The sequence below is a fragment of the Octopus sinensis genome, linkage group LG22 (assembly GCF_006345805.1).
Source record: "Octopus sinensis linkage group LG22, ASM634580v1, whole genome shotgun sequence".
In the NCBI taxonomy this organism is placed as follows: domain Eukaryota; kingdom Metazoa; phylum Mollusca; class Cephalopoda; order Octopoda; family Octopodidae; genus Octopus; species Octopus sinensis.
Window position 1 is genome coordinate 11,808,758 of NC_043018.1, and position 27,996 is coordinate 11,836,753.

General features: G+C 37.7%; 2 protein-coding genes across 4 annotated transcripts in view; one reads left to right on the forward strand and one right to left on the reverse strand.

The window, feature by feature from the left end:
• LOC115223186 (sorting nexin-8) overlaps positions 1-15,319 on the reverse strand; it is a 59,252-nt gene extending 43,933 nt beyond the window's left edge. The window contains exons 1-3 of the mRNA XM_029793630.2: positions 15,162-15,319; positions 14,765-14,892; positions 11,732-11,864 (exon numbers count right to left, since the gene is read on the reverse strand). Coding sequence (XP_029649490.1) covers positions 11,732-11,864; positions 14,765-14,892; positions 15,162-15,183 — 283 coding nt within the window. The 5' untranslated portion in view covers positions 15,184-15,319. The remainder of the gene's footprint in view (positions 1-11,731; positions 11,865-14,764; positions 14,893-15,161) is intronic.
• Positions 15,320-15,429: 110 nt separating this feature from the next.
• The window catches only part of LOC115223310 (IQ domain-containing protein E-like), a 31,065-nt gene continuing 18,498 nt past the window's right edge, over positions 15,430-27,996 (forward strand). The window contains exons 1-6 of one of the 3 annotated variants that reach the window (XM_029793821.2): positions 15,430-15,850; positions 18,876-18,913; positions 21,320-21,409; positions 23,784-23,900; positions 25,092-25,165; positions 26,620-26,697. In XM_029793821.2, coding sequence (XP_029649681.1) covers positions 18,883-18,913; positions 21,320-21,409; positions 23,784-23,900; positions 25,092-25,165; positions 26,620-26,697 — 390 coding nt within the window. In that variant the 5' untranslated portion in view covers positions 15,430-15,850; positions 18,876-18,882. The remainder of the gene's footprint in view (positions 15,851-18,875; positions 18,914-21,319; positions 21,410-23,783; positions 23,901-25,091; positions 25,166-26,619; positions 26,698-27,996) is intronic. The other 2 variants (XM_036512290.1, XM_029793820.2) reach the window with 2 other exon arrangements.

Here is a 27,996-nt window from a genome sequence, read left to right on the forward strand (position 1 = left end):
TTGAAGACAATCCAAATCTGGACATCCTGCAACTGCCACCACCAAGGAAAACATTGATCATCTTCATCACATACCGATGGATGACAAGCGACTGACTATAAATCAAAAAGCCAATGGTTTTAGCATATCCTGTGAGAGAGTTGAATATATTCTCCACAATGAACTTGGTATGACAAAGATTTCTGCTCGGTGGGTGTCACATCTTCTGACACGATCAAAAGTGCCCTAGGCTGATCGCATCACAGGAAAATCTGACACTGAGGCAGATCCAGCTGGTTTCCTCAAATATTTCCTCAGCCAGGATGAGTGTTGGCTTCATCACTTTCAACTAGAGACAATCCATGCACTTCCTCACCTGCTTCAAAGGAGGCCAAGGTAGTTTCATCTGCAGGGAAGGTGATGGCCTCATTTTTTTTAGGACCACCTCCAAAAGGCTCACACCTTCAATTGAGAGTACTCTATCAACTTGCTGAGGCAGTTGCAAAAAGCCACCAACACCAAACACTGAAGAAAACTGACAAAAGGAGTTTTGCTCCAGCACTCAAATGCTTGCTTTCAATGGCTAAACAATGGGTGACATTGGCTTTGAACTTGGTTCATCATCCTCCCTATTCTCATTTGTCCCCAACATGAATAAACACTTGGGCTGGGAACCAGTATCACAGTGATGATGATGATGATGATGCTATGTCTACTGTCAATGACTTTTTTGACTAACAGGATGAAAGCTTCTTCTGGATCCAAACACTACAAACAACACTGATGGAAGAACTGTGTGAACTGCAATGGGAACTCTGTAGTAAAATAAACCTTATCTGGTCACAATTCATGAGAGTATCTTGGTCAGCCTATGAACTTCTCAGCCAACCCTACCTATGTGTATGTGTGTGTGTGTGTGTGTGTGTGGTGATCAGGATTACCAATGCATAAGCTGTTACACAACCAACCTCACTTGACAGTCTACATATTGGTCTTTTGAAAGAAACATTTCAGTGAATTCACTAATTAGAACACTTCAAATGTGAGTTATTAAAATTAGTTTTTGTATTCCTAAAAGCAGACTTCCTATTAAAATTTACATGCTATAGTTGGCAATGTAGGACAGCATATACACATATTCTATGATGACCTACAAACCATAAGACTAAATTTAGGACAATATACACACACATTCTATGACAACCCACACATTATAACCTATATTAACAATAATATACACATTTTATTGTGTCTTGGTCTATCATTTAATCTACCCAGCCATTGACTTCCATTTTCTATTGGTATTTTTGCATTTTCTGATCTTCTGAACCTAATGGAACACCTTTATCCCTCAAAGTATTTTATCGAGTTCTATAAATCAGTGCTTCACTCAATTTTAACCATTGTCCCCTTTTCTTTTACTAAAATTTTTAATGCCCCTTTGCTACATGCAGCACTGGCTCACCATTTGTTAATTAATGCAATATCAATCAGTCCAGTGTAAATTCAGTTCTACATACCAGTTTGATGAAGGTGACTACATATCACAGCCAGCACTCGACAGGGAGCAAAGGTAACATGTTCAGGTTTGTCAACTTATTCACATTTCAAAGTCTATTTTTATGATTGTTGATAAGCACAAATGTTGATGCAGTTGATTTGACCATTCCTTAAAATTGCTGGCCTTGTGCCAAAATTAGAATTGAGATTATCGTTGATGTGTGGATTATCATATTACATTAAAATTTCTTCTTAGATTTAATATTTTAATACCAAAGATTAAGAAGAAAAAAAATCACTTTGCATTTACCACCTGCCACTCACTTTCTCCTCAGAACCCATATAAAATTTTCCCTTCCTAGGTGGCAGGACTCACCCTGTATCAACTGCACCAAAATCCACTCTGAGCCAACAAGTGAGTTTCAACATTGTCACTCTAGAATTGCTAGAAATAGCAACCAAATTTCCCTCCAAATGAAACCCAACATTTTAAAATATGAAGGAAATATCGGATAATGCAGTCTCGAGATATACAAAACAAGCAGCACGACATCGTGAAGTATATTTGCCATCTAAATGTGGCTGACCCGTATGGGACGATGCTACAGTAGTTTATAGTGCTGCTACTGTTTACATCTTGCTCAGAGATTTATTGTTTCTCTTTATTTGAGATCAGCGACAGCTTGTCACTGGAAAAAGCATGAAGCATTTTGCATTTGGAATAACTTCTCATCCTTAGCCTGTGATTGTCACACACTGATGACAGGTTACCAATCAGAAACCCAGGTCCATGTGTATCACATAAGGCTAGAGATGGGAACAATGATTTCCCTTCTGGGCACAGACAATGTGTTGTTAGCCAGCTAGAGATGTCTTCCTGGGGCATAGATGATGGTACACTTGCATTTAATGAAGCTGAAAAGAAAGACACTTGGAGACACTACTATGAAAGGTTGTTAAATGTGGAGAAGGAATGGGACAAGGAAAGTCTGCCAAATATTGACCCAACTGAGGGACCAGCTATCTGAATCAAAAGTACCTTGGTAAATAAAGCAATTAAGGGTATGAAGACAGGGAAAGCCTCTGGTCCATCAGGAATCACTGCTGAGATGCTAAAAATATCTGGAGGTGTAGGCTATGGTCTAGTCACCCATATAGTTAACCAGGTGATACATGAAGGTACCATACCCAATGACTGGTGTAGCAGTACCATAGTTAAATGCTACAAAGGTGAAGGTGACGCCTTAGATAGAAATATTTATACAGGTATCAAATTGTTGGATCAGGTAGTGAAAGTTATGGAGAAAGTCATAGCCCAACTAATTAAGGAGAGAGTTAATTTAGATGAGATGCAGTTCTGGTAAGACAGTTGCAGGAGAAATAGCTGGCCAAAAATAAACCTTTGTACTTGTCTTTTGCTGACTTGGAGAAAGCCTTTAACAGGGTTCCTCAATCCCTTTTCTGGTAGTCAATGCAGAAACTAGGGATAGACAAGTGGTTGGTGAGAGCTGTACAAGCCATGTACAGGGATGCTGTCAGTAAGGTGAGGGTTGGCAACGAGTATAGTGAAGAATTCAGGTTACAAGTAGGGGTTCATCAAGGATCAGTCCTCAACCCCCTCTTGTTCATAGAGACAGATTTTTTCAAAATGTTAGGGTTACGAAAGAATTGCTTTTAGAGAGTAGAATGGCACTAATTTCACAATTGTGTATAAACTGTAATAAATATCCAAGCACTTTCAGTTCTCAAAATTATAAAGCATGTTTTATGGTAGAAGCTATAGATGGAGAGAGAGATAAACAGACAAAGAAATAGATAGGTAGAGAGAGGGAGGAGGAGGAGGAGGAGGGATTTCCTTTCAATTTGGAATGTTTTTTACCATTTATTTATTTAGTTAGTTTTTTTTTTACTATTGTATAGCTATTAGCATGATTTCAAGGATGACCTCTTTTAGGATGGGGAAAATAATGAAAAAAAGATGGGGTACAGTCATCACTAAAAGCAATTTTTTTCCTTAAGGTGCCAAACAAAAAATAAAACAAAAATGATAGTTTTCAGTATGCTGGTCAGTATGTTGGCCACAGGAATTTCTGTCAAAGCCACATAGTTTAACAAAGTTGTACATCATTACCTTCTTTCTCTCTCATTATTACTCCCACCGCCACCATCAACACTACTACTTTTAATAAAACATCATCAACTCTCCCTAAATTTCATTGTCTCTCTTTCTCTCCCTCTCTTTTTCTTTCCCTCTCTCTCTTTCTTCTCCACTGTTCTCACTGTCTCTATGCCTACTATTACTCTCACTTCATCATGAGGAATAGTAGGAGTGTCATTGAATAGTGAGAGAGGGGATGAAAGTGTGACACACTGACACACAGAAATTAGTTTCCGCATTTATTATATATATATATATATATATATATATATATATATATATATATATATTATATATATATATATATGTATGTATGTATCTATGTTTGTGAGTGTGTGTGTGTGTATACACACACACACATACATATACGTATGTTTGTATGAACACACACACACACACACAGAGGAGTGATTCGGGCTCACCAAAATTTCAAATCCAGCATCATCAAGGCTAGGACAAGGACCTACCATGGTGCAGATGTGAACAGTGATCACACAATTTGGTCTTGATAACACTGAAGCTCAAACTGAAATGGACCCATAAGAAATGAGCCACACGAACGTATATGTGTGCGTAGACATGTATGCTAAAAGATGGGAAACCCCCAGGAGTGGATAACATCCCAAAACATTGAAGGCCAAAGCTTATCAAGGAACTAACAGTCTCCATAAGATGGCAACCCATTTCGAACCAGAGGTTTGCTGATATTGACCTGTTAGGAATCAGTGAAACAGAACAAGAAAAAGTAAGAGGAGCATATGAAATGTAGAGAGCCGAGGCAAGAGTAAGATCCTGGTTAATAGTAAGAGTCAGAACACAGCAAGCAACATGATGCTGAACAGAGAGAGAGAGAGAGACTTGATGAAGAGGACACCTTCAAATACCTTGGATCCACTTTGACCAAACATGGCAGATCTCAAAAAAAGTTAACAAGACTCACTTTGCTCTCTGCTGAGCATGGCAAAACTGAACACCACATGGAATAGGAACTCCATTAGTTTTCCAACTTTGATCCTTCTGAATGGATGTGTGAGCTGGATTCTTACAGCTGACATGGAAGAAAGAATCCAGGCGTTTGAAGACAGGTACTTCAAAAGGCTGCTATACATAATGCGCACAAAGCACAAAACAAACAACTTTGTCAGGCAGCCGCAAGTCAAGAAATACGATGGCAAACAAGGTCACTCTTTGTGCAGGTAAAAAAGATGAAAGTTTGCCTGGTCCAATCATGTACCTTGCCACAATTCCTTGTCCAAAAGCATCCTTCATGGCACAGGTGAGAGAAGCAGAGAAAATCCTGGTCTAGCAACAGGTACTGGGCAGGTCTGTGACTCCTGCTACACTTGACTGAACAGAAACTAGAAGGGGAGACTGACTATGAAAGCATCTAGAGTGGCACCCCAACAACTGGCAATGTAAGTTAAGGGTACTTGATTTTTATGAGAGAGAGAGAGAGAGAGAGAGAGAGCACTGAATCTGTGAATTAAAATAAATGGTGTATAATGCAAAAAATTTAATACAAAAATCAGGGTCGAATTTGTGGGAAGGAGGAGTAGCATTATACTCAAATGTTAAAAAAAAAAAAAAAGAAATAATAAAAATGCATCACTGACTTTCCAGTACAAAACATAAGAATTGCATGATATTATTTGAGATCACACTGTACTTGAATAAATATGGTATCAGCTGTGCAACCAATCACCTATGCGTCATAAGTTTGTTCAGATCTAATTGAAGTTGCACCACCACTAACAAAGGTTCATCCAACCATGAAGCATGCTTACTTCGCAAACCAGATTAACCAGAAGAAGATTAGTATCTTTAACTCTTTTTGAATTCATGTATATATATATATATATATATATATATATATATATATATATATATATATATGTAAAGTATGTGTGCGTGTGTGGCTTCTTGCTTGAAATCATGTAATGATTATAAACAAGTGTCACATCATACATGCAGTGTCCATTTCCAATCTTTTGTGGAAGCATGTTTGACCATGGAGAAATATATATATTGCTTGGAAAGAGGTGAGGGCTCATGACAAGAAGGGTAACAGGACATAGCAAACCTGCCACAGTGAATCAATGAATTCCATCTGACTCATGCAAACATGGAAAAGCATTAAAATGATGATGATGAAATAATAAAAACCATATTTAGAAACAGTGACAAAACTGAAATGCTTATCATTAACTGTTGAACACCCATTTTCCATGCTGGAATAGGCTGAACACTGAAAGATCAACAACAGCCACTACCACTGCTACCACCACCATTCTACCAACTGTCCATGTTGGCATCGGTTGAATAGGTTGTCCTGCCCTGAGTCAGTCCTGATTTGAAACTACTGCTCTCTTAGACAGGCTGGAAAACAATGTCTCATTCATAGATTTCCTTTGTGGCATGGTTTCTACAGCTGGATGTCCTTCCTAATGCCAACTGTTTTATAAAGTGTACTGGATGCATTTTATCCTGGCCCCAATATTAGAGAGGCTGTTATTTCTTTGACAAGACTAAAGAGCTCTCTTGACCCTGTGGGGCCTGTTCTATGCAGTGTCATCAAATGACTAAGAGGATCAATGACAGCAGAATCAGTATGAGTGGGTGGAGTGAGCAAGGTTACAATGTTTGTTCCTTCTCAAGCCATGCCTGGCTCATAAGGGCCGGTTTCCTGGTTTCCTTGGCGTAGAGGTTCCCCACCTGGATGGGACATCAGTCTGTCGCAGGTGAGCTGCAAGATGCAGGAGGAAAGAGTGAGAGAAAGTTGTGGCGAAAGAGTCAGCAGAAGTTTGCCATTACCTTCTGCCGGAGCCGCGTGGAGCTTAGGTGTTTCGCTCATAAACACACTCATCGAGCCCGGTCTGAGATTCGAACCCGCGATCCCTCAACCATGAGTTCGTTGCTCTAACCATTAGGCCATGTGTCTCCACAAGGTTACAATGGGAAAAACATGATTGGAGCATAAGGGAAGCAGAGAGAGAGAGAATGCTAAGAGTAATCGAAAGCAGACAGTAATGGCAGCTATGCCTGTTGGTGGGAGAGAGTTGAGCAATAGTAAGAGAGAGTGACGGATGTCTAATAGTGAGGGGAAAAGTATAGAGAGTGACGGATGTAAGTGTATCAGACAGAAACACATCTGCTAGTGTCCAGGTTAAACAAGCGACATGGTGCAGTGGCTAAGAGAGAGAGAGAGAGAGAGAGAGAGAGAGAGAGAGAGAGGATGAGTGATGGGCAGATGAATAACAGAGAGCATTGAGATGAGTGACAGAAACAAAGGCAGGGAGCATCAGGGATGAATGAGATGTGAAGGGGTCAATAAAGCAGGGAGGGAAGGAGAGACAGATGGAAGCTTGACATTAGGAGAGAGACCCAAATAAGATATGTCAATAAGTTTTATTCAGCCAGCTCCACACATCACCAATCATCATAGTGTTTTGTTATCTCTTTTGTATCAATTCATCCCATGCTTTCCTGCATCCCCCTCTTCTACAGGTTTCATCTGCTTTGAAAGATTTGCACCTATTTGTACAACTGACATCATCCAAACTCATTATATGCCTGTACAAGCACAGACCTCTCTCATGCCTACTATAATAACCCCTTTTATATCCAAGATTTTATCTCAGCTCTCTTGTGCTCTGTCATTTATGCACAAACAACATTACACATACAGTAGAGCATGCTCACTTTATGGCCACTGCCTCTGTGAGTCCCAATGCTTGAAAGGAACTCAGTCACTTTGCCTCCACGAGGCTCAACTTTTTCACAAAACCACTGCATTCAAAGCCCACGTCTCACTATGCAGAACTGCAGGACATAACAAGAATCATACAATCCATTTTTCACACGAAGAGAAAACCTTTTGTTGCCAACAATATGATTAGCTCCCTGAACTCTCCTATCCACTCCTCTTGCTCTTATAGTCCCACAACAGTCACTTTCACTGTTAATTAGGTCTGTTTAATAACAACAGCTGTCAATAATTTCTAGAGAATTAAGAGCAGTTTTTTGTTTTGTGTTGGCAAAATATTTCAGCCTTTTTGTTACTATATTTCTAATCAAAATACATCCCTTAATGTGTTTCAATTAAATTCTAAAATAATCATGAATTTAGATTGGTTTCATATAACATCTCTAATTTTCTTTTTTATTTATCAACATCTGTAATTTTTGGAACACAACTTAACAAAGGGTTCTTAAATCTACTGCATAATTTTTGTCTCAAAGTGACTCTCATACAAGTAAATATAAAATTATTTCAATGTTGTTTACACATCACCATAGAAAATGGGACATATGATATTCAATTGGGTTTACAGAAAAACTTAAATATAGGTGAATTGTGTACATTAATGAATTATCAGTTGAACTTAAATGCGCATGACAGGTGTAGCAATAAAAGTAAAAATAGAATGAAATTCTGGAATATATCTTCGACGAAAACTAGAAAGTGAAATACATACACCAAATAAATACACAAAAAATATATATAATGACTCACAATACAAATTACTCAAAATTTGTCATTCACTGTGCAGGTAAATTAAAATTACAGGTAGAAAAAATAAAAACAAGGTAAATTTGAAAAAAATATATTTATAAGATCAAATTATATCATCATCATCATTTAACGTCGGTTGTCTATGCTGGCAAGGATTGGATGATTTGACTGGGCTGACAAGATGCACCAGACTCCAGTCTGATTTGGCAAGGGTTTCTACAGCTTGATGCCCTTCCTAACATCAACCACTCTGAGAGTGTAATTGGGGGGGGGGCTTTTACGTGTCACTGGCACAGGTGCAGATTTACATGACAGTGATATTTGCCATGACTGCGATTTTGCTTGGCTTGATGGGTCTTCTCAAGCATGACATAATGCCAATGGCCTTGGTCATTGCCTCTGTGAGGCCCAATGCGTGAAAGGAACTCAGCCACTTTGCCTCCATGAGGCTCAACTTTTTTACACTAGGCACAAAGCCTGAAATTTTTTTTTGTTGGGAGCAGTCAATTAGATCAACCCCAGTATGCAACTGCTACTTAATTTATCGACCCCAGAAAGATGAAAGGCAAAGTTGACCTCAGCGGAATTTGAACTCACAATGTAAAGACAGACAAAATACCACCAAACATTTCACCTAGCATGCTAACGTTTCTGCCAGCTCACTGCCTTTCCATGAGGCTCAACACTCGAAAGGAATTCTGTGAGGCTCAGCATTCAAAAGATGTTCTTTACTTGCCACCAGCACAAGTGCACTTGGCTTCCTCTCAAGCAGAGCACATCGCCAAAGGTCTCAGTCACCAGTCATTGCCTCTGTGAGGCTCAAATTTCAAAGATCATGCTTCACCACCTCATTCCATGTCTTCCTGGGTTTGCCTCTTCCACAGGTTCCCTCTACAGTTAGAGATCAGCACTTCTTTACACAGCTGTCCTTGTCCATATGCATCACACGACCATACCAGCACAGTTGTCTTTCTTACACACCACATTTGATTCCTCTTATGCCTAATTTTTCTCAAGATGCTTACACTGTCGAACATGCACACTGACATTGCACATCCAGCGAAGCATACTGGCTTCATTTCTTTCAAGCCTACACAAGTCCTCGGCTATCATAGCCCATGCTTCACTGCCATGTAGCATAGCTATTTGCACACAGGCATCAAACAATCTGCCTTTCACTCTGACAGTGAGGCTCTTTGTTGCCAGCAGGAGCTCTCTGAACTTTGCCCAGCCTAATCTTATTCTCACAGCTACACTCTCGGAGCATACACCTCCACTACTAAGTTGGTCACCTAGATAAAGGAAGCTATCTACTACCTCTAGCTTGTCTCTGCTGACAGTTGATGGACTCTATTTTCTGCACATTTTCAGCATTTATTTTACTTGTGCATCTTCCACATACAAAAGTTAGTTTCCTTGTTAACCTTCCTTTGATATTGCTGCATCTTTTGCGAGTCCAAAGCTTACACTGGGTGCATCTTATGGAGTATCTACCTACACATTTTCTACAGATTGAGCAGGGCCATCTACCTGAAGGGATTTATGATTTGTCTGCTTTCCTACTTATTAAGACTTTGGTTTTTGCTAGGTTATCTAAGGTCCTTTGATTCTAGACCTTGCTTCCATACCTGGAACCTCTTCTATAGTTCAGGTAGTGATTCAGCTATAAGAGCAAGGTCATCAGCATAGAGGATCTCCTAGGCGCAGCCTGTCCTGAATTCCTCTGTTATTGCCTGGAGGACTATAATGAACAAAAGGGGGCTGAGCACCGATCCTTTGTGGACACCTACTCGTACCCTGAATTCTTTGCTGTACTCATTGCCCACCCTCATCTTACTGGTAGCATCCCCTATACAAGGCTTGAACAGCTCTCATCAACTACTCATCTATCCTCACTTTCCACATTAACCACCAGATAAGGGATCAGGGGACCCTGTCAAAACCTTTCTTCGAGTCAACAAAAGCCAAGTACAGAGGTTTATCTTTGGCTAGGTATTCCTCTTGCAGTTGCTTTATAAGAAAAATAGCATTGGTGGTGCTTCTACCTGGCACAAAACCAAACTGCATTTCATCTGGACTAACTCTCTCCCTAATTAGTTGGGCTATGATTCTCTCCATGATTTTCATCACCTGATCCAACAACTTAATACCTCTGTAATTATTTCTGTCCAAGGCATCACTTTTACCTTTGTAGCAGTTGACTATGGTGCTACTACACCAGTCACTGTATGACCTGATCTACAATACAGCTAACTAGACTATAACCCACACCACCAGATATCTTAAGCACCTCAGCAGTGATTCCTGATGGGTCGGGGGGCGTTTCCTGTCTTCATATCCTTAATTGCTTTATCTGCCAGGGTACTGTTGATTCTATACTACCTATGAACCTGTTGAAATCGAAGTTCACAAATGAAGTGCTATTTCCCTCCATGTGGTTCTGCACAAGGAGATAGAAAGTTAATTTGCCTCTTGTCACTGAATGGGTTTGCTAGCAAATTTCTGCTGCTGGATTACTTCATTGCTTATCTTTAATTTTCCTTTCTTTTGTTATCCAACAAAATTCCTTGCATACTTGTAACCACTGTAGTACATGGATATACGTTGCCACGGCTTCTAAATCCACCACAAATTTGCCCCCCCCCCCAAAAAAAAATAATATACAACCCTGGATACAGTATGGAAGTGATCAAAGTTTAGTTCTCTTTATGCTGGTGTCTCATATGTAGGTACTGCATTTATTTTTAAAATTGGGTCCTTGTCATAATACTGAAAACATACTGGTCTCCAAAAGGTTTGTCACTGCTCCTGTAGTTTGTAATTCTGGCAAGCCTTCTTATCCCCATAATAATATTAATTGCAAAAAATGCTCAGATTTCATCTCATTATTTATATTCTATGTAACAATGTTTCTGCAGTAACTGTTTTGAACCAGCTAAGAAGAAAAAATATAAAAAAAATAATTCAATGGTTTGTCTCCAGGGAAAGATTGTGATGAGGTCCAGTGTCTTAAAACCATTAAGAAAAACAGGTAGAAATCTATTTTGTTTGTTGCTTCTGGAGTTATTGTCAGAATTGCTAGTATTATTTTCAGAAATTGAAATACGTGATTCATAATCACATAGATTTTGTGTTCATCATCTAAACCTTATTTTCCCAGGTCTTCTGTTGAAAACCATTCAAATTCTGATTGACCACTTGACAACATGAACCTGTATTCATTTGGTGTTGTAGAAACAATTTTGGAAAAAAGTATCCAAATGATGCTGGATCCTGTAACTCAATTGTCTACGAAGTGAAATAACATGTTTTCATGATTGAGCTAACACGATTAGTGCTGAAATTCTCATTTAAATAAAAATAGGTTATTTCAGGCATGTATGAACTGGCTGGTAATACAAGCTCTTGAAGTTTTGGGGCATCTATAGGTGGTTAGTAACTAAAGGGTCAATAATCCAGAGGTTGTCTATCATCTGTGCCAATCTTTTGGAGTTAAAATAACAATAAGAAAAAGTAGAAGGAGAAGAAAACATAAGAAAAAAATGATGGTAGGGAAAGAAATGAATTTAGAAAATTCTTACCCTGTCCAGAGAAAGTTTCCAATAATTTATCACTAACTGGTTTACCATGCTGAGCAAAAGCAGTCAGTGCTAGAGCTTTATAAATCCCACTTCGAGATAAAAATCCTGTTTTTATATCAACAGCATCCCAAATCTAACAAAGAGATGAAAAACATTATAAATAAAGAAAATCAAAATTTTACAAGAATTTGATCATTTCAACAGAATTAACTCAATAGAAGAGTAGTAGACTAAATGCCAAAAATAAATTCAGCACTGACCTTCGGCATTCACAGTTTTATTCAGAACTAACTTTGCTTTTCATACCATCTACAGTTGACTAAATAAATACTAAGTCCTAATGAGGTTCAATCAGTACTCTTCCTTGAAAATGTGTTGCCCCATAAAAAAAAGAAATCCTAATTGTCGTCGTCATCTTAATGGGGGAATGGCAAACATGTGGAGAGTTAAAACTATTTCTTCATCACTTTAATGTCCACTTTTCCATGCTTGTATGGGACAGCCAGTATTTAAGGAAACAAACTATGGCCAGCTGCCCTTCCTATCACCAACCACCACCGGTTTGCAAGCCATGTAATATATCTTTGTGGCTAGACATGTTTTTACAGAAGAATCAAAACCAACAACACAACTTGTATAATGGTGATGCTTGCTTAGAACTATTATGCAATATCAAGATATGGGGATATAAACACACACACGCACAAATTATAATAATGAAGTCAAACGAAATGGTGATATTTTGAAGTCATTTAATGCATCCATTTCAAGTCTGCATAAAATATCAAGTAGGGTGAGCTTTATTTAATTATTTTCTTATAAATATAGCAACAACATGTGCAAACGAGTGTTTTATAAGCTGAAAACGAATGTTCCAGAAAGATATTACTTGTATGACTAGACAAGATAAGGAAAAGTTAAATTAAGCTAATAAATAACTTATTTAATAAGGGACCACGATGTTCGGTTTCACTTTCCTATAAATCTGTGGCCTTGAAGCATAATAAACCATTATGTCAGTTTTATAAAACAAATCAAGTTCAGCAGTTGTCAATGTTGTGTCAAGTGGTACTCAGGAAATGAATTCGTCTTTTATGCTTCTTCACAGAAGCATAAACAAACATTTATATGAAAGTCATTGAGTGAGAAGTATATTCTCGCGAGCAACCATGCCCTCAATGAGCACTAATATCCTCCAACATTGTTTACAAGATTTCCTTTTCTGCCTCTCATAAAAATCGCTATTCTAACCTTCGTGTCTTGAGTTCGAACGCGAGCGAGGCTGTTTGTGGTGCCTTTGACGCAATATGGAAAGGAATTTGATAAAAGGCTTCAGCTGACATGAAACAACTTTACAGAACATTATAACAATGCAAGGTTCGAGTTAAAAGGTTATGTCAACAACCTTACATAAGCCACTTGTCAAAGGCAAAATAAACCTTCATCGCTATTGTCATCAAAACAGAAATAAATTCTTTTTAATAGCATTATTTTTCAGATTAGAGTCAAAACAATTTTTAAAATCGTATTTATATTTTAAAAAATGTTTGCATCTACATTTTTTCAACGATAAAGAAAAGATGAGGTTAATAGTACGAAAAAAATTATAATCCTTTTGACAACTCATTTAAAAGTTTTTCAAGTCAATATATTTTCACAACTCAATAAGCTTTGTTTATTAATCGAGATTAAAAAAAAAAAGGACCCTGAAATATCCAGTTGACGTTTTTTTCTTTTTCTATAGGAAACTAAAAACCAGAATTATGTACAGACAAAAGAAGCAATTGTTAATAAAGAAGATGTTTAACACAGAGTCAACCATGAAAATGCAAAGATGATCAAAGACATTCCAGCTGTGACCATCTTGATTTTTAGAGGTATCAACGTTTACATTACCCAATGTAACCCCTTTTTTAAGATGGTAGGATGCAAAGAAATATGGCTGTTGTTTCTGGTAGGTTGATCTACCACGTAGAGGATCTCTCTCTAATTTTTACTTAAAATTCTGACACTACAATCGCGTAATTACAAACTTTTCACAGTTAATCTGCAGATCATTCAAATTACTCTCAAGATTTAGCTGTCGGTGACTTTGCTTTGATTTTTCTGTCAAATAAACACGAAATAAAAACATCAGCGATGATTTTGCTTCTGACATTCATCATATTTCAATTAACGAACAACCATATGTCAGAGCACGTGTGTTTGTGTGTGTGTGTGTGTGTGTGTTGTGTGTGCGTGTGCGAGCGCGGGGCTGCAGCCACATGCTTCTTCTTCTTCGTGCTGTGTAATAAGCGAGCTACACGTTGCAGAAATGGTATTTTTGCAAGTAAGCATAACAAAAATAAATATATAACAAATGCTATGACTGAAAGTCCGATATTGTTATCTAACTATTCCTCTCCCTGACATCCACACACACACACACACACACAACACACATCCCTTTTACACTTGTTGCTAAGTGATTCAACGTTGAATTAGAACCCAACAAACTGCAATGGTTACTTTACAAGACAGGAAGTTACTAAGGCTATCTATTTACAACACACACACACACACACATAAACAAACAAAGAAAAAAAAGGTTGCTTGCATAATCTTTCGTAGAATGAGTTGCTGCAATAAAACATCATCAACCTTGCCAGCGGGAAACGCCCACTGTTTTGAAATCGTGTTATATCCTTCCATTGACAATATAATAAACACCCAAACTGTAATATTACACATATAGAGAGGCTATACCTACATATATCCTACATTGACATTTGTCTAATGACCCAAAATATTAGTTTGAGGTACACGACTATATTTGAAAAACATACCCCCCCCCCCTCTTTGCCATAGACTCTTTTAAATTTACAATTTAATTCGTTAGGTGCTATAAAATTTAAAATTCAAACAGTGTGTTTTGCTTCCTTTTAATATTATTCCATAGATTTCAGTGTTAAACCCACAGATGTCTCAGAGCAGACTCTGCACTATAAGTACAAAGGTAAGAGGAGAGGGAGAGGATAAATAAATATTGGTTACCTGTGTGATTGTTTCGTTTGGAAGATTGGATTTCGCGAAAATACTGAGGAAAAGCTCTCTGTCGACCCGCTCTTGACTTGGAGCTATGATATCGTAAATTTCTCTATACAAAGGGGGAACAGAACCTGCTGTAGGTGGCAAAAAGAAAACAAAAAGATCAGTTTGTTGTCATTCAATAATAAAACAGGTATTTGTACATCAGGTAGACACAGACACTCACGATTTCATTCTGTATGGGTGTGTGTGCACATTCAATGGGGATTTGTAAGCAACAAGTCGTCTAGTTTATGAATGACAAATGAAAGAAAGATGTGTTTATGTTCACAGTAAAATCATTTCTGGTGATCTCAGAAGAAAACAAGGGAAATCTTCATTCGGCCGAAGCCCGACAACTTACCACACGACAGGTCCGACGACATCTTGAACGTTAAATATCATGTGATTGAGAAAATGCTTTTAGCTCAACATTTTCCCCCACCGCTTCGCATTTTCTGCTTAAAGTGCTTATTTTGCTTCTTTGCATTCTAAATTCCCCATACATCATATTAAATACATTGCAATTCATTTCATAGGTAAATACCGCTTCAGTGCTGAACAGCTTTGTCTATACCTTATATTATATACACATGTATGTATGTATGTATATCTATATATATACATATATATATGTATGTATATATGTATGTATTTTCCTGTGTTCGAATAAGAAAGCGTCACTGAAAGTTGTAACCATGGAATAGAGATTATCAAAACATTTGAAACGAGGGCAGACTTGTTTACCTGTCCTTCCTAAGAGAAAGTATTACATATTCATTTATCATTATTTTAAGTCACAACCGATAAAATATTTCTTGATTTTATTTGTTCCAGGATTTATTATTCTGTGATTTCGTTTTAAGTTGTTATCTATATTGAGAAGAAGAAGAAAGAAATCCTCCTCTCAGGAACCATGCATTGACGTATTGACCTCAACTATCGCTGCTTTCGATCTGCAACGCACCTGTTCGTTTTCAATCAAAGGTAACTCGGTTTACAGTGAATTCTTTACACACATTTACGTGTATCATAACAGAAGAAAAGAAAGAGGTTAGTAGAAACATTTAGGCTACGGTTTCAATTCTTGGTTGAAAATTCAGGAACTATTTCATAAGAATATCTCATACCTACACAAGTGTCCCCCACCACCACCCCGCCTTTCCTCTTAACCTCCTGAAAAATGAATATCGTATAATGAAATTCGCTTCAGGTGCTGTAGGTTCCGATTATATTGGAATTTATTGTAAGGAAAATTTTTCCGGGAGTAGGGAGAGGAGTTTCGGAAAATTCACAAGAGACAGCTTTCTTTCCTCATAACTTTCAGAAGAATGAAACTTTTAATTTAAAAAATAATAATAATAACAGAAAAAAATGTGATGTGTGACAGCCACCAACTTTTTTTCGTTTTTGCATATTAAATTTTGATATAATTGAAATCTACACTCTCTGAAAGTTATTTGCAGGTATCATTAAAAGAAAATGCCAATTTTTTTTTTTTTTCAAGTTATGAGGAAAGAAAGCCGACTCCTCTTTCCACCCCGGGAAAAAATTTTCGCTATAAATTCTAATATAAGCGGAATGTGCACCATCTGAAATTTTGTAAGGAAACAAAATCGATGGGGCTCACTTGTGTAGTAGGTATGCCTATCATCATCATTTAACGCCCCTTTTCCCTGTTGACATGGGTCGGACGCAAACAGCAAACTGAATACACGTTGATGATTGGTTAAAAATTACCTAAATGCGACAACTTTAACATGAAATAACTTCTAAAATACGAAATTTTGTCAAAAATGGACGATCCTTCGGTATAGGTACCGTAAGTGGCTTGTTTACATTTCTGAAGATAACAGAAACCCTTTTCTCTCACGCCTAACCCTAACCCCCCATATATATAAAAAAAAAACACTTTCTTGAAATGTATCCGGTACCTATACCGAAGTTATGCCCAAAAATGTTCTAAATAAACCGTGTTCGGCATGAGAAATTACAGCAGTATACGAAGTTTCAAATTGTTTAGTTAAAAAAAAATTAATTAACAAATCTGGGAGCCAAACTGAATAGATCCACTACCTGGGCTCCATGTCTGTTTTGGTTTGGTTTCTATAGCTGGATGCCCTTCCTAACACTAACCACTATATTGTGTGTATTGGATGCTTTTACACAGCATGACAGCCTTTATATGGCACCAGCACCCAGGATTCTGCGAGACTAGGATCACTCAGCTGAAGAGGGATGCAGCGGACATGCTTGAATGCAAGGACAACCACAATTTTACACCAGGTCTTGGTCCTTTGTCAGCCCCTCTGTGAGTGTCTGAAGATCCTTTCTCACCACTTCATCCCATGTCTTCCTGGGTTTACTCATTCCACAATTAGAGATCGGCACTTCCTGATGCAGCTGTCCTCATCCATATGCATCATATGACTACCAGCACAGCCTTCTCTCATGCACTCTACATTTGAGGCAGCATCTACTCAGTTTTTCTCTCAAGTCACTTACACTCCGTCATATATACACAATGACATTAACCATCCAGTGGAGTACTGTAAATCTTCAAGTATAGTCCACCCTTAAGTATAATACGCAGGGGATTTTTAGGGGGCTGTACCTCTGAAAAATCTAAACCTTGTGTATAATATGCATTCCTTCTCTAACTTGAGTTGTGCATAATTAAGCCAGCAGCACCTAGTCGAACAAACACTTCCGCGCATGCGTAATACAATAATGGTGATGTTCTTAACTGTTATATGGGAATGTAAATATGTTTGCAAATTGTTTTTGTTACATGTTATTCTGTGTTCTGAATACTTTTATTTTAATAAATGTTGCTTACTGCAAGTTATGGATGATTCTTTTATGACTTCATTGCTTTCAGACTTAGCTTAAGGTATTTTCGCGCCTGACATCACAAAATGCATCTGAAAAACATTGCCGGACATTGCTTAGAAAATAATTTTCATTTTTAACCTTGTATATAGTACGCACGAGGGATTTTGACCTTTAAATTTTGGGGAAAAAATGCGGATTATACTTGAGGATTTATAGTATGCTGGGTTCATTTCTTTGAAGCCTTTGCATACCCTGTGTAGTCACAGCGCATTTCTCACTGCCATGTAGCATAGCTGTTCCTACACAGGCATCATACAATCTGCCTTTCACTCTGAGGCAGAGGCCCTTTGTTATTAACAGAAGGAGTAACTTGTTGAATTTTGCCCAGCTCTTTCTTATTCTAGCAGCTATACCTTCAGAACAACCTCTCCACTACTGCTAACCTGTCACCTAAGTTATATATACATATGTAGTGGGCTGGACGTGGTGTGCCATATCAGGTCAATATGATGTAGTGTATAGATGTAATGCTTCAAGGTTCTCATGTCGAAGTACCAGTAAACATCGAAGAATCAACACCAAGAAGGAAGAAATATTATTTACATGTTTATTTGCTTGCCTGATAGATAGTTAAAGAGAGAATAGCAATTCTAGTGATAGTGACAACAAGGTTGGCTTGCTGGTTAGTAGTTTATCGTGTAGAAAAAGGTTGTCTGTCAGTAGAGAGTGAAAGAGTAAGGAATGCTTGGTGCTGACAAGAAAGGAAGAAAGGATAGAGGTGGCATCGGCTTTCTTGCAGCCAAGGAAAGTGCTGCTCTTGGTCATGGCTGACACAAAAGAGCAGTTGTTGCTCATTGGTCATGGCTGACACATAAGAGCAAGGGGTAGGAAATTCTCTGTTATATAGACTATGGTCAGTAAATAAAAAAAGATTGACCTTTCCTTGACCAGCACAAGTCCTAGGGGGGTCAAGTGTTTCCTCATCAATCATCTGGTGTGGAGAGGATTTCCCTGCTTGTTTTGACAAGCAACAAGCAGGTGGATTTGGTTTCAAATCTCAGGCAGGGTTAAGCTAAATCCCTACTTATATATATATAACATCACCATCATTATTTTAGCATCCACTTTCCCATGCAATTATGGGAAAATGGCTCATGTGAATATGGGTGGGTGTAATATTACAATAGCAATTTTGATCTCATATTTTGAAACTTTCTACATTTAAAATATTTTCTGTGACTAGGTGCAAAATGAGTTCCAGACCAATTTCACGGAAGAAAAGTAAGTAGATTTAGAGCTCCTCCCTTTTTTATTCCTATTTATTTATTTTGTATTGCAATTGGTGAACATCACTTTATTGGTTTATTGCATTTCTGGCGGTAAGATGGAGAAGAGTATCAGTAACTCAGTACAGAACAAATATTGCAAAGAACTTTATTTGAAAAGCACTAATTTTTCAGTTTCCCCATTGATGAAATAGTTATCCATCCCTCTATACACACACCCACCCATTCATCCATCTATCCACCGCATACATGTATTAAGAAGATAAGAAATGGATCCTTTCTTTCAGAATTAGAAGCCAGTCTTGCACAGAAAATATTCTCAGTAGTCTTGGTAGCTGTTCATCATATTCATCACAGCTAAGCAAACTGACACGTAATGCACCGACAACTGCTTCTTATTGTGCACAGATAAAGCCATGTGATGAAGACGTTTGCTTTGCATTCACCTACTTCCAGTTTTAATCCCACTTTGTGAAACCTTGTTCAAGTGTTTTCTGACTGGACCTGTTTGGGTGAAATTGAGTGAAGGAAAACTATGCAGAAGCCTCACCAGTCACTGGTCGAGAAAATTAAATGTATCAGACTCATTATGAATGCAAACTAGCTAAATTTTCATGCTGACTTCAAAATTTCACTCCTTTCAGTTTTTCAGTAGATACATGCAAATATTTACGTAATTGTATATCTGAAATCATTAACTTTATAAATAAGGACATTGTTTTCAGAAAGTAATGAGTTAAAAATCATCACTATCATTCTACAAAGAGTAAATGCACAAAAAATGGGTTAGGAACATTGGGATTTGGATTTCCTGCAGTGTTCCTGCTCTGGTTGATCATGGTAAAGTGTCCAGCAGTAGTCAGCCAGTATACTGCCATTCCAGAAGCCTTGGTACCATTTCTCCATAGCACTAATGTCCTAGTGAAATCTTTCACCATGTTCATCAGATACTGCTCCAAGGTTATCTGTGAAGAAATGCAGATGGGAGTCCAAGAAGTGAACTTTCAGTGACATGTGGTAACCCATTGCTGAGTAACATTTCAGAAGGTTTTTGATGCCATTCTTGTAGTCCATTGCCTTCATGTTGCCCAAGAAATTCTCAAAGATCCAATTGAAAGCATTCCAGACAGGCAATTCCAGTTCATCCAGTGTTGTTTTGAAGTTGACATCTTTGAGTACTTCTCTAATTTGGGGTCCAACAAAGATACCCTCTTTCAACTTCACCTGTGTGATTTTGGGAAACTTTTCTACAATATACTCAAACCCTCTGGCATTTCTCTTCCCTAGTGTCTTTACAAACTGCTTCATCAGTCCAAGCTTTATGTGCAAAGGAGGCAATAAGACATTACATGGAGCTACAAGAGGTGTATTCTTGATGGTAGACAGTCCTGGCTGGTATGATGTTCTTGTCTGCCAGTTTGATTCCGAATAATGTCTGTCAGTTGCCCAACTATCCCATAGACACAAGAAACAACAGTATTTTGTGAAACCCGACTGCATTCCCATTAACATTCCAATGACTTTTAAATCTCCACATATTTTCCAAGAGTATCTTTCATAGGCAATGACATGAAGTAAAAGTTCCATATTCTCATATGAATCATAGGAATGGAGGGTTTCAAATTACCATTATGGAGAAGTAGAGCTTTTGAACTTTGCTTTGAAGAGTTGATAAACAAATGTCACTCTGCAAGATAATGATTTTGTGATAAACATTTGAAAAGTCCATTGATGTTATTGCAAAAGCAAAGCGGACCTTCAAGAGAAAAACATATTTATAGAACCACATTTCTCTGCTGAAAATAAGTTATACGAACACCGTGCTTTAGCAGATACTTCTTCAGTCTTGATGCCAACAAGAGATAGGTCTCTGACGAGGTCATTCAGTTAAAGTTGGGAAAATTTCTGAGGTTCAAAGCTATCATCATCAGCCACATAATCTCCTCAGCAGCACTATTGTGACAGTCAGCATCATCATCTGACGTTTCAATACCATCATCTGGTGGAACTGGAATTGGCAGACTTCCATTGTGAGGCACAGGTCTTGTTGCAGAATCCAAATCGGGATACACAATTTTGTGTTTATTCTTCAGAGAAAATCCTGTGACATTTACTTTGCAAAAATAACAGTCATTAAAATGGTCTTTCGGCTCCCTCCATATCATTGGAATGGCAAAACGCATGGATTTCTTATTATTGAACCAGTCATTCGACGTCTCTGCCTCCCCCCCTCTTTGTTTCTCTGTCATTCATTCTTCCCCCTCAGTCTGTTCCACTCATATAGTCTCTCTCTCACTCTCCTCTTATACCTCTCCCTTGTTTCTATTTGTCTCTCTTTTTCTCTTTTCTTTCTCTATCTCTCTTTTCATTTTACTTTCCTCTTTTTTTCTCTTTTATTCAGCCAAAATAAAGTCCTTTTCAAGACCAGACAGTGCCCCTACAGATAAAACTGCTCCTGATGTATGGCTCACTTCTCTTAAGAACAGCAATGGTAAAAGACTCACATTCTCTTTCTTGTACACTATATTCCCACCCTCCCTACCTGTTTACCTCACCAAACAGGGCAATAATAAGGGATTCCAGATGCCACAGGAGTGCTATACACTCTTTTGTTGTTATTCCTAGCTATTTATTATCTTTAGCATCATTTATATATATATATGTATGTGTGTGTATGTATATATATATATATTATATATATATATATATATATATATATATTTATATATATACGGAAATTTTACATGACTGTATCCGAAAATTTCTTCATACAACTTGATCAAATATCCAATATGAACTATATGTAGACATGCATAAATTCTATAGGTTTAAAACCTTTCATCGGATCTCCATGAATCGAACTTTCTTCAATGCAGTTAATCTTACAACCTCTTTTGTATCTACCCCTTTTGATGTTTGGGAATTCTCTGATATTTTTTCGGCTGACGAGTACGAGCCATCTGTATTCACTGCATTTTTTGTAGCTTATTAAAGATGTCCTCGTACGAAACGATCGTATCGAGATTTTAATCCATTCTTGTTGCTTTTTTCCTATATATTTATATATATATATTAATAATATATTATTATTAATATATATATATATATATTAATAATATACTATTATTAAAATTAGGAAATCAATATCAGAAAACTCCTCAGAAAGATATACACGTGTGAAAAATAATTGTTGTATTAAAAATATATAAATAAATAAATATAAATATGTATAAAAATATATGTAAATATGTATAAGTATAAATATATAACGTATATGACAGTTTAAAAGTTTAGAAATAAGTATTTAAAGCATCTTACGATCATCTCACAGAATTGTTGGCCCTATAATGGAATCCTATATTGATAAGCATTTATAGACACACACACACACACACACACACACGAAGCTATTGGATGTGTGAATGTCAGTTTGCATACCCAAAAGTGTGTGAGCAATGATCGAAACCAGTGGTGCATGTCCGGCCCATCTGAAAGTACCCGTGATGCATCAGGCAATACGTTGATCTTGAGAAGGCCTGTTGAGTCAAGTGAAACCAAAATCGTAGCTGTGGCCAGTGGCCCCTGACTGGCTTCCATTCTTGTGGCATGTAAAATGTATCATCCGAATGTGGTTGATGCCAGGTTCACCTGACCTGCTCCCATGCTGGTGGAACGTAAAAAGCACCATCTGAACGTAGCGGATGTCAGTGACCCTTGAGTGTCTCCCATGGTGGTGGCACGTTGAAAGCACTATTCAAATGGGATTAATGCCTGGCCCGCTTGACTGGCTCCTGTGCTGGTGGCACATAAAAAGCATACACTACAGTCTCGGAGTTGTTGGCATTAGGAAGGGCATCCAGCTGTAGAAACAATGCCAGAGCAGATTGGAGCCTGGTGCAGCTGCTGGTTCTCCAGGCCTCAGTCAAACTCTCCAACCCATGCAAGCATGGTAAATGGATGTTAAATGATGATGATGATATAGATATATATGTATATATATAAATACATATATATGTACACACACACACACACACACACGAAGCTATTGGATGTGTGAATGTCAGTTTGCATACCCAAAAGTGTGTGAGCAATGATCGAAACCAGTGGTGCATGTCCGGCCCATCTGAAAGTACCCGTGATGCATCAGGCAATACGTTGATCTTGAGAAGGCCTGTTGAGTCAAGTGAAACCAAAATCGTAGCTGTGGCCAGTGGCCCCTGACTGGCTTCCATTCTTGTGGCATGTAAAATGTATCATCCGAATGTGGTTGATGCCAGGTTCACCTGACCTGCTCCCATGCTGGTGGAACGTAAAAAGCACCATCTGAACGTAGCGGATGTCAGTGACCCTTGAGTGTCTCCCATGGTGGTGGCACGTTGAAAGCACTATTCAAATGGGATTAATGCCTGGCCCGCTTGACTGGCTCCTGTGCTGGTGGCACATAAAAAGCATACACTACAGTCTCGGAGTTGTTGGCATTAGGAAGGGCATCCAGCTGTAGAAACAATGCCAGAGCAGATTGGAGCCTGGTGCAGCTGCTGGTTCTCCAGGCCTCAGTCAAACTCTCCAACCCATGCAAGCATGGTAAATGGATGTTAAATGATGATGATGATATAGATATATATGTATATATATAAATACATATATATGTACACACACACACACACACACACACATATACATACATATTTAAAAAATTTTTAATAGGGTCTGAAAATACTTCAAAAATACAAAAATTATGCAAGATAATTGAGCTTCATACATAAAAATGAAGCTTTGCTAAATTCTAATGGGGTATATTTTGAAAGGTGTTTGTTTTTAATTGAACAATTTTTGTTAGACATTTCTTTGATCTCTTTGTACAGAAAATACTGTCTTACTGAAAAAAGTTGATCAGAACTTGGCATATAACAGTACTTCAGCATATCATCGGCAAGTCATGGCTTTTGGGAAAACAAGAAAAATGCCAGAAATCAATTCTCGTATGTTTTACCATTTTAGTTTTCTTTTGTTCATTCTGTTGTTTGGTTTTCGTCATTCTTTTTTGTTTTTGTTCTTGCAGTGTTGGGGGAGGCGATTGTGGTTGTGGCAGCAGAAGGGGTGAGTGCCTTGGATTGTATGTTTGGCATAAAACAAAGTCAAAAGCATTCATGAATAGTCATCATTATTCTGTTTTATCCTCGTTATTTTAACCCCTTAATAGGTCAATTATTTGGACATGGTGTTTCATTTCAGAGCATATTTTTTTTATTTCATTTTTTACACGGTGCCATATTTTACAATCCTGTAAATAATAATAATAATGGTATTTATCCTATAAGCTTTTCAGTGCAATTATAATCACTTTATTATTTCATTTCCTTATCTATGTAAGCACAGTTTCATCTTCCATGCCGTATGTTTAAGAGAAAAAAAACTTGAGATCCCTTTGCTCGATCCCTCTTTCCCTCTCTTTCACACTCATTTATTATTGTCACTTATTCATTTATCTAATCCTGTCGCAGTTTGGCTGACCAAAAACTGCTGGTCATGGCTCTAGTTGAGAATCCAAATTCCCAACTCTATCTCATTCTTATCGTTAACATTTTATCGCACCAGTCGTCTGAGTTTTTGCTGTTTCATGGTGTGCCTTCCCACCCCCACCAGTGGCTGAGGGGAAATTAGTAAAGTATATAGAGAGGTAGGGGAGAAGATGGAGTGAGGGTTGAGTAGGGGGTCAGAATAGCAGTTGTTAGTGGGGCAAAGGAATTGGGTTGGTATTGGAGGGGAGTGTTATGGTATGGAGAGGTGTTTCTCTATAATTGAAGAAACAAACCAGTTACTGATTAAGGCCGGAGGAATCAGCACAATTGTAGAAAATATTCAAAAAGGCGTTTAAGACAGTTCTCTACACTTGGATGTCTGATGTTGACTGTGCTATGTGGTATACATGTCTCTGTGTATGTGTCATATGCATGGTGTGTATGCATGCATGCAAACACACACACACATGATGTGCTTATGTACATAATCCATTTAGAATGACTAAATATTAGTGATATAGTGGAAGTGGGATCAGTTTAATTAACCAGATTCTTCCCTTACAAATTCTACCCTTCCCAAATAATAGAAATCTATATTTATCTTTATTTATTCCCTTAACCCCATCATTTATCTTCTTTCTGTGATTACAGCTCGAATGGCTGCAGGAACCCCTTTGTATAAGAGTAAAGAGGAATATTATGATGAAGAGCTGCGATTAAGAAAGGTCGGTGTCTATGGTTACCTTTTTTTATTGTTTTGTTTTGTTTTCACTCTTGACACTCCATCAATACTATTTTTATCTCTCTTCCCAGCTTTGTCCCACACACTCTTTTATGATGCAAGTAACCCTGTACCTCCTCCTCAGCAAATCATCTTTTTGGTTCTGGCCCTTTCTTTCATAATTTAACCCCCCCCCCGTTTCTTAGCCTAAAGCCATCTTCCTTACTACTTTAGTTTCACTCAGTTGAAAGGAATCTTAGTCTTGCAAGCGGGATGGCAACTTCACTAGTGCTGGTGCCATGAAAAAAGCAGCCAGTACACTCTATAAAGCAGTGGTATTAGGAAGGGCATCCAACCATTGAAATCATGCCTAAGCAGACATTGGAGAATGCTGCAGTCCTTGAAGCTAGCGGATCTTGTTAAACCATGCAACCCATGCCAGCACGAAAGATGAACATTACAAGATGATCACGACAAAGAGGATGAGGTTCAGTTGCTTGGTGAGATACACCTATGGAGGCTCATAGCCACTGCACCCAAAATGATTCACAATTTAAATATCATTTGGTATTATGTTGTCCAAGGAAAAAATATCGTTAAAGAAAGTTATCTTATAGACTGGCATCCTATACAGGAGATTTATCACTCACCTGCTGAACCCTAAAATCACAAAGCAACGAGGGCACCTCTATATGATTGCTTGTCCTGTTAGAGATAATAACCAAAATCTCTTTCATATTCTACCTTACTGTCCAAAAAAGAAAGGATAAGATGGATAATGTCGTCCTACTATATTGCAAAAGCATTAACTGTTAAATCAGAACTAATCCCTGAAACTGTCTTCCCACTGGAAAATGGAAAGACAGTTTTATTAAATAGCACCTTTGTGGCCAATCCTGTTTCTTAAATGACTTGGGTGGTAAGAACAGTGCTTTATCAAGTAAATAGATTACAAATAAATATAATTAGTAATAGATATAGTTCATAATTGTAATGAATCTCCATTGGTTATAATAATGAGTGGCTGAGTATTCCACAGACATGTGTAGCTTTAATGTAATCCTCAGGTAGAACCAATGTGATGCAGTGTGACAAGGCTGGACTTTTAAATTACATTTATAATCCATCCAATGGGCTTCCACACAGTTTCCATCATCTTAGTCTGACTCACTTGGCAAGAGTTAATCTGAGACTATGGTAAAGGAGACACTCTTGCTCAAGATGCCATGCAGTGGTATTAAATCTGGAACCTTGTGTTTCTTCAGGAAACTTCTTAACCATTCAGCTATACTAGGTCCATTAATGTAATTACAGTGCCGATAAATCTAATACACTAGTTTTAGTCCAGTTCAGTCAAGTCTCTTTCTACCCAAATATGATGGCTCTCAAGTATCTATACCCTGATAAGATGGCTCTCAAATATTTATTTTTTACTTTTTAATCTTTCTTTCTTGTTAGGAAATTGGATCACTGAAGCAAGAAAATTCTACGCTGAAAACTAAACTGCGCCGTTTGGAAGAAGATAATCTTAAGAAGGTTAGTTGGTTGCTATCACTGCCATATCCCTGGTTATGTCTCAGAGTCTGAGGAAGACCGTTCTGCAGTTTCTTATTGTGTAACCTGCACAAATGATTTGTTTGTAGTGATTAAATGTTTTCAGTTATACATTAGCTCACTCGCTCCTCCTTCAAAGTTCAAAGTGTGCCACAATTCAAGTGTTGAAGTCATTGCAGAGTTGAAGTGTTTTGCGCAAGAACACAATGAATCACTGGATCCAGGAATTGAAACCATGATCTCATGACTGTGAGTGCAACACCTCATCCACTAGCTCATGTGTCCTGCCCACACACTGAAAGGAAATGAATGGACAATGATGATTCAATATATGCTGTATTTGTTTCAATAACATGGCAGTTCATGCATCTTGTCATATAGAACCAGCGGCCATTTTGTGAGGCACCCAAACTTCTGGTAGAATAAAGATTGGCTGCTCAAGTTCAAACCCTAAAAACTTTAGCTGTATCAATAGTAGGAGGGATTGAAAAGGAGATTTAACCAATCAATCGTCTCTAATATAGTATCATCAACCCATTTTTAAAAAATGGGTGTGGTCAACATCTTTCTATCTTAATCATAATCATTTACAGCTAGGCAACAATTTACAATTATTTAGATAACATTTGACCTAACCTCCGACACAAGAGAATCTTTTAGCTGTCACACAAACATTAAGAAATTATTATAACACAAATTAATTGAAGTTTCACTAATAAATAATAATAATAATAATAATAATAGTCAACAGTCAGCAGCTGAAGACATGGAAATATGAATAGAAGCCAACAGAACAACTGAAAAATAACTTTTTGATTATTTTTAAAAACTTGGAATTTCCATAATTATCTATAATTTTCTGTGAGTATTTAAAATTTTCTTGAATATAATTCAATGATTCAAGTGTTAGACATGAATCAATGAGCTCCCTGGGAAGAAAAATTAAATCTGAAATCATCACCAAACAGGATGTAAGAAACTGCAGAAAACTGAATGAAAATTGTTTTTAAAGTCAGTCATATATATATATATATATATATATATATGTGTGTGTGTGTGTGTGTGTGTGTGTAACCCCCCCCCCCAGATATATATGAAGACCTCATTTAAGGATATGAATACAATTAAGAGTATGAAGACAGGGAAAGCCCCTGGCCCCAATCACCACTAAAGCACTTAAAATATCAGGCAGAGTGGGATATAGCTTGGTCCCCTATATAGTTAATCAGGTTGATCATGAAGGAGTCATATCCAACAACTGGTGTAGCAGCATCACAGTCG